The 8539-nt window shown below is 34.5% G+C and overlaps 1 protein-coding gene across 2 annotated transcripts in view; it reads right to left on the reverse strand.

Annotated features, from left to right (window-relative positions):
* The window catches only part of LOC106878624 (protein IWS1 homolog), an 863399-nt gene that overhangs the window by 689594 nt on the left and 165266 nt on the right, over positions 1-8539 (reverse strand). For both annotated transcript variants that reach the window (XM_052971184.1, XM_052971183.1), the window contains exon 5: positions 4207-4273. In XM_052971184.1, the coding sequence (XP_052827144.1) occupies positions 4207-4273 (67 nt within the window). The remainder of the gene's footprint in view (positions 1-4206; positions 4274-8539) is intronic.

Here is an 8539-nt window from a genome sequence, read left to right on the forward strand (position 1 = left end):
TATGCACACTGACATTACCCATCCAGTGGAGCATGCTAGCTTTATTTCTTTCAAGCCTTAGCAAGTCCTCTATAGTCAAAGCCCATGTTTCACTGCCATGAAACACAGCTGTATGTACACAGGTATCATACAATGTGTCTTTCACTTTGAAGGAAAGGCCCTTAGTTACCAACAAAAGTAGAAGCTCTCTGAACTTCACCCAGTCCATTCTTATCCTAGCAACTACACTTTCAGATCTCCTTCCCCCACTGTTAACTTGGTTTCCTAGGTAACAGAAGCTATTTACTACTTCTAATGATTCAACTGAGTATTTGAGGGAACCTATTGTCTGTGTATTTTTAGTGCTTAGTGTACCTGCACATTTGCCACACACAAAAACCATATTCTCTGTTAACCTTCTTATGTGTCTAAAGCTTGCCAGAGATCCCACTCATTTGTCATCTCATCTCTTAAGCTCAGAGTCCTGAGGTCAGCCTTCACCACTTCATCCCAGGTCTTCCAGTATGGTATAGTTTAATGGAGATTTGGCTGCCATTTCTAGCTTGTTGAGAGACCGTTTGCTTACATATCGAGCAGGGCCATCTCCCACAAGGAACTTTTGATTTGTCTGTTTTCCTACTTGCTAGGACTTTGGTTTTTGCTAAATTAACCCTAAGGCCCTTAGATTCGAGACCTTGTTTCCACACCTGGAATTTCTTCTCTAGGACAGCTATAAGAACAGGGTCATCAGTGTAGAGGAGCTCCCAGGGACAGCTGGTCTTGAATTCCTCTGTTATGGTCTGGAGGACTAAGATAAACAGGAGAGGGACTCCTACCTGTACACTGAATTCATTGTTATACTTGTTGCCAACGTTCACCCTTCTAGCAGCATCCCTGTACATGGCTTGTGCTGTTCACACTAACCACTCATCTATCCCTAGCTTCTGCATTGACCACCAGATAAGGGAGTGGTTGACTCTATCAAAGGCTTTCTCCATGTTGACAAAAGCCAGGTACAGAGGTTTACTTTTTGCTAAATATTTCTTCTGTAGTTGCCTAACCAGGAATATAGCATCAGTTGTGCTCCTACCTGGCACAAATCTGAACTGCAACTCATCTACACTAACTCTTTCTAATGAATTGAACTATGGCCCTTTCTTTGACTTTCATCACCTAGTCCAGCAATTTGATGCTTCAGTAATTATTTCTGTTAAAAGCATCACCTTTGCCTTTGTAGCAATTGACTATAATGCTGCTACACCACTTGTTGGTATGACTCCCTCGTAACTATAATGGTGACTAGGCTATATCTTACTCCGCCAGATAAATAACCACACACAATTTAGTATACATTCTAACTTATTTTTAATATATATGAAAATATACTTTTTCAGCATTCAGCTTAACCCTTTAACATTCAAATCACTGTCAAATGAAATGTAGTGCTTATTTATTCACACTGTTTTCAATTAGTCAGGCATTATCTTGTAGATATTGAGGATGTTATTGTTTATTTTTAGAATGACTTGGTAGGGTAGGTGTGAGAAGCCAAATCTGGTCAGTTTGAACATAAAAACTGGTAGAATAATTGGAACAGATATGGCTGGTTTAAATGTTAAGGGACTAATTTACTAATGTTACTAGCAGATTTAATAAACCCCCTTCCCAGTTCATTTCAGATTTAACCAATTACTGACCTGTATTCATTCACCTCTATTTCTTATTTTTAAATTAATTTATACCATTTAAAATTTTATTTCCTATTTATTAATTCGACCATGGTTTTTGACTTTTTTTATTATCAGATTTCTGTCACCAATAAATTGTTGATAGAACAACATTACCAGAGAAATTCAAATGTTGGATACTGCAATTTGGACTGTACCCAAGGATAATGCGGCAATTGCAAATGTGCAAAATAGCCTCGAGTAGAGTAGAAAGGATGGAACAAAGATGTAGTGTGTTTATCAGAAAAAGTTTGGTCTTCCAAAACCACTAAATACAACTGCACTATATGGAAAACCCGTGCTGCAACTACCGATAACATCAATCACCAAAGAATATAAGGCAGGAAAGGCAAGGACAGTAATGATGCTAAGGTATTTGAAAGATCAGAACATCTGAGAAAACCCTCCAAAGGTATGAACAGGGAAGAAATGGAAAGCGGAAGAGGCAGTAAACAGGGCGATCAGAAAGCTACGGCAAACTGATATAGTCAGAGTGATGCAAGAAGCAAGAGCCAGTCTAGAGTCGCACAATTTCCAGCCATTTTGCATGAGCAGTGTAAAAGAGATGAAAGAGACAGTAGAAGACGAAGTGAGAGAGGAGGAAGAAGACAGGTGAAATGTACATTTGGTGCAATGTAGTCAACAGGGACAGTGCCTGAGATGGGAGGAATATGTAGTCAGTTGCAGAATCTCATGGAAGGAACTTTGGGCTTGGGAACAAGCAAGAACATCCGGATCTTTTTTAAAACGGGGGCCACATTTTTCATTAACGAAACACTTTGAAACTTGGAACACTGGTAGAATGTGTCATATAAAACATCTTTTTCTCTTAGTCTTCTTAAAAAAAATAGAAATCCATAAATTATTCCATGTTAAAGTTGTCGTATTTCTGTAATTTCAACCAATCACTGACGTCCATTCAGCTGATATACATTAAGTGCCGACTACATAAACAAACGGGTTAGGGTTAGGGTTAGGGTTAGGGTTAAAGCAAATTTAAAATGAAAAAAGCAAATAAAACGAAGGTATGGAGATTAAATATGCTTTACATCGCTTAATCAGCCAAAGGAGTAAATGTAAACAACTGAATACTTGTCAGTGATTGGTTGAAATTATCGAAATAAGACAATTTTTTACATGAAATAAATTCGAATACAAAAATATTTTTCTGTTCTATAACACAAAATAGATAAGTATACAAAGTTTGAAAGTCTTTCCATACCAAAAACACTACGTAAAACATTAATGAAAAATGTGGCCCCCGTTTTAAAATAGATCCGAACATCCTTCCTGATAAAGTCTACCTTTGACGTTTTACCTTCACCAGCGAATTTAGTCCAGTGGAACATACAAACAACTGATGAATGTAGATGCGAAGAGAAAGCAACGGTGAGACATGTTCTGTCAAACTGCAGGCTAGCACCAGACAGATATACACGGCATCACAATCAAGTCCTTGGTGTCATAAGCGCAGCACTCAAGAAGAAGATCAAGAGATATAACAGGGGAGAATACCCAAAAATGGAAAAGTGTGGAAAAATATACTGGCTGCTGGAATTGAAACTAACATGACACTGTTGGAAAGCAAGTTTAGAGAGGGTACAGGTTAAAACTACGTGCCCTTCCCCTCCATTAGTCAATTGAAGCTTAGACAGTGTCACGTGACAGTTAGCTGGTGCTGGCTGCTGGAGCCTACCAGCAAGTATTTAAATGGAAATTTGGCAGGATGGTCATTCGCCCACTGACATTCATTAACGCTGCATCAAAGAAACGCACTCAACACCAGAGCTGAAGACACCTCCGAAAGTGGGGGCCCCGCCATGTCGAAAACGGTAGAGGAGTAGGGATCGAAACCGGACGTGGTTCCTCCTGATGATGCCTTTAGCCATTGGATCCTATAAAGGAGCTGTTGAGGTAGCAAACCATTGAACGTGGTTGGAATTCCTAACCTCCTTTTAATGAAAAATTAACAACTATAGCTTACTATCTAAATACTACCTTATATGTAATGAAACTTACCATCTGTTTCCTACATAAATACCAAAAGAAAATATTTCATCACTTGTTGAATAAGCTGTCAGGTGAAACTTAAGTAGTATTCAACACAAATTCAATAATAAATTTAACTCTCCTTTCAGTTTCAAGTTTCCCTCACCATCAGTAAATCTGTCATTATACTTAAACTCACTTTAAACTAATACTCTTAATTTACATTATATAAGTATATAAAAAGGAAAAGAAAAATTAACAAGAACTCAGGTATTTCTGTTTAAATTTTATTCATTTTACCCAGGCTACCCTATCTATTGTGTGAAAGATATACCTTCATATAGAACAAATATCAACACTGCATCAAGTCAAATCCCATTTAAATTATATCCTTTATAAATTAGTGTGTTTATATCAGTAAAAGGGAAAATTTTACTATAACTTCTATCTTATTTTATTACTTTTGTTATATGTGAAAATGGTAAAATTAAATCATTAAAAATATGTTTACCTTATATAGGCACCCTTTTTACGAATTTGACAGATATCTGATGGTAGAATTCTTGACACCAATGGCACTGAAAATATAAAAAATATGGCAATACTTACATCGGAATTAATATTAACAAGAAACTTATTACTTTTTCACTTGTTACTCTAGTGTTGGTGCTAATCCACCTAGATTAACAAAGCACACACTAATTCCCTGCCAGCAGCTAAGCCATCATATTTCAAAGCAACAAGGAGATTTAAAGATGGATAATGGCTAAATAAAAAAGTATTTATCTTGATTATTTATAAAAAGAATTCAAATTCTGCAACTTAATCTTTGAATTCACTGGAAATTAGAAACATGTGCTCTAAAACCTGACTAGATTGGATTTTAGAGTTTGTAGTTTCTACCAATTTCTGTAACAACCTTCTTGTTCTGATCACTGGTTCTGCAATCACAATTATACTAGGTATCATTATGAATTTTTGAAAATATTTAAATAGAATTTCTACTGTATTTTTTTATGGAGGGCATCCAAAAACAAACGTTTTTACACCTCATTTGTGAAATTTAGATGAATATTTTAAGAAATGTGACATTTTAAATGGCCAGCGAATTGGTCAAAATCTTGCTTAATTGGCCTAAATAAATAACCAGCCATATTTGTGATGTCATATCTTTGAAACTGAGGTGATAATCATCTTCAAATTAAACAAATTAATAGTATGCATAGCATAGCAGTTGCCTTCTTTTTTCAGATTCTTGAAGCTAAAACTCAATAGTTTTGACAAATTTTTTAAAGAAACAATCAATTTCACAGTGCTTTCAGACCTAGCTAAATTCAAAAGTACAAGCTATATGGAGTTGAGTTTTGGTACATTTGTAGTAGGTATAGAACTAAATAAATCAGGAAATTTTGGGAGATGATAGCATTTCAATAAAATTCTAAATGACTATTAAAAATGGTAAAGTTTCTGATCAGGATGCTCACATAAGTTGGATTTTCTCTATTTTTTTTTCCACCATGACCTTGGAAATGATGTGGGGAAGCTTTTTATGAAAAAAGGTTTTTGAAAATTTATGATGTTTTTTTTGTCTTCAAGCATCACACTTCTGAACTGATTTTGGCCAATTTCTTTTATGCACTATGTACTTAAAAACAAAGGGAGAAGCTTTTTTGATGGTAAAAAAAAAAAAAAAAAAATTCAAATGTAAAGGTGTGTGATTTAAGGGAGATTCAGCCGTTGTTTCTAGTACATCCCACGACCACCTGGAACGTTTCTCAGAATTACATGTAGACCTAGATTTGAAAAATTACATGATTAAAAAATTACATGTAGACCTAGATTAAAAAACAAACAAAATCTATTAATTCCTTGCTTTAACATCAAAGTATAAATTAAATTGCTGTAACTTACAGCAAACTCGTGAGTAGGAGAGAGAGAAACCAAAAAACAACCCAGGACGACTATGTCAACACTACTACAAATTAATCTAACTGTATTCAAAATTGGAAGAAAAAAAGCATCACATTGGATTTAATAGTCTACAAAACAATATTCATTGCACAATATAATTTTTATTGCTGAAATTTGACCAATATTTCTCAAAGAAATTTACATGTACAAGAATATCTGCTAGCTAAAATTCAGATGTTGCTCTCCATATGTTAAAACAGCAAGAGTGATTAAACAACGTTCTCAATATGACAATTCCATGCTAAGTTTAGACTGTAAAAGACTTATGTAGCTCAATTTAGTACTCAATGTTCACTTGATCATTTTCATGTCAAAGTACATTTTTTCCACAAAAAATTATATATCATTTGAAAGTTCTGGATGTTAACTATATTTTCATATAGTTTTGATAAAAATCCAACACTTATATAATGTCAGGGTTCCTTAATCACCCTGGTATTTCCACCTATTCACAGAAATATATGTTTACTTAATAATTAGTTTGTCTATTTATTGAAATTCTGGCTAAAACTTGATATTTGAAATCTTGGATTCATGTTCTCTTTGATCTCTCACTCATCAGTTTGACAGGTAGTGTCAGCATAGCACCCTCTTTAGTGATTTTGTGCTCTTTTGTCACATCATAGCCAGATTTGGCAATGACCATAAAGAATTTGTGAGAAGTTTTTCTTTCTTATGATATAAAAATTTTAAAGAAAATATGTTCTTTTCTAAGTGAAAATTAATGAGAAAATTTTCACTTTTATATTTCATAATGATTATCTTGCCTACCTCCATCAATTTTTATATCAAAATGAAGCAAAACAGTCATTTTCATGACTGTATGGTTTTCAACACAAATTTCAACACAAAACCATACATGACTGTACGATTTTCAACACAAATCTAGATCAGTGCATTGACCTAGAATAAAGGCTATCAGTCAGCAAACAGGACAAACTTTATGAATGGGTGGAAATACCAGGGTGATTGAAGGACCCTGGCATATGTAAGAGTTAGATTTTGATTAAAACTATATGAGAAGTTCACATCCAGATCTTTCAAATGATGTATAATTTTCTACTCTTTTACTCGTTTCAGCCATGTGGCTGCAGTCATGCTAGAGCAGGAAAAAAATATGTACTTTGACATGAAAATGATCAAGCAGAATGTTGTTCATGATGTGACACCCCCTCTAGTGCTGGTGACATAAAATGCATCCAGTACACTCTGTAGTGGTTGGTGTTAGGAAGGTAATCCAACTTTAGAAGCTATGCCAAAAATGGAAAGCACAAACAAGATATGGTTCCAACCTGTCTAAGTGGACAATAACTCTGAATAACAAGTGACTTGGACTGTGATAACACACAATCCAAATCAGTACAGAAAACAAACATAAAATGATAACTGAAGAAAATTTAGATGGTACCATGGCTTATCTAATAATGGCTATTTAAAAAAAAAAGGTAATATCACTTACTCCTTGAACTTCAATAGTACCAATTTTTTCCCAGCTCTCTCATTATTTTTGTTTCTTTGTCACAATTCTTTTTTCTTCGTATATATTATTGGTTGTTGTTAAAAACTCTGAATTTCTTAAAATTCTGCATAAGGATTGTTGGATTTATCTATCAAACATGAGGATTTACCTGGGATTTGTATTCTACATACATTTACTGGTGTAGCAAACAAGTCGTAAACAGTGGTAATATGATGTAATGATCATGTTGCCCGAACAAGTATAATTGTTAGTTTCCCATTGGTTAAAATTACTGCCCATATTTGAATTCTAAACTTTCGTCAAAGAGAAATCTTTCATGAAATACAGTTCTTAGAATTCAGGCATGAGCAATTATAAAAACCCCGATTTTTGGGAAATTAATCAGTGGTTGTTGGTTGTCAATAGACTCCACGACACTCACTTTAGTGTCTGATGGTTGTCATTCATCTCCACAACACTCACTCCTTTGAGATACTGGCTATTTTTACGCCATGTCTATTACTTAAATCCAACAAGACTTATTTGAATTGTTGTGTAAACTCTAGTAAGTTTAGTATGAAAGAATTAGCTAGTATAAATTTTATGTCGTAACTCTCTACGACAAATTGCTTTACTTCTAAATGTACTGTAAATATTAAATGTACATGAATAAACTAATGTAATAAATATTTTCTCTTTCTTCCCATCTTTCAACCTGTTAATGAAATTTATTTCTGCAACTATGAAACTGTTTTTATAGCAGTGAAAATGAACACGAACTAATTTATCTTCAACATACATGCACATTCAACATGTTCATTTAAGCATCTTGACGTATATGTTTTCACTACAGCATTTATGTAGCTTGAGTTAGGATTTATGTCTAGTGATAATACTTATAGGGCTTTCCTATAAGTAGGTTATCTCCCTTGGCTAGGCGGCGCTCCATGTAGACAATTAAACTTCCGCAGACTATCCACGCTATTGTTATTGTTTTACGTCTTATCATGATACTTATCGAAGTACTTACTGTGCCTGAGTTAAAGAAATATTTAAGAATATATGGACAGTATGTTACTGGAAGAAAGGCGGACTTGATTGAAAGGTTGAAAGGTATAAAAATTCTGTCGATGAAGAATGTCAACAAAGTAAATTCATCTGACGATAAGTCTGAAGTATCGGATGATACTTCAGACAGGAATAAGCAGAAGCTTATATCTCCTCTCGGTGAAGTATTGCCTGATCCCAATCTGCTTTCAGCATAGCTTTCAGCAACCATTCACTGAGTTGGCCATGAGCATGATGAGGTGTAGAAGAGGTAGGGACAGTCACACTATAAAGTCTAATAATTAGAGGAATATTAGATTCAATGCTGTAAATTTATTATTTAATCAAACAAACACACACACACACA

The sequence above is a fragment of the Octopus bimaculoides genome, chromosome 10, assembly GCF_001194135.2.
Source record: "Octopus bimaculoides isolate UCB-OBI-ISO-001 chromosome 10, ASM119413v2, whole genome shotgun sequence".
NCBI classification, from domain to species: Eukaryota; Metazoa; Mollusca; class Cephalopoda; order Octopoda; family Octopodidae; genus Octopus; species Octopus bimaculoides.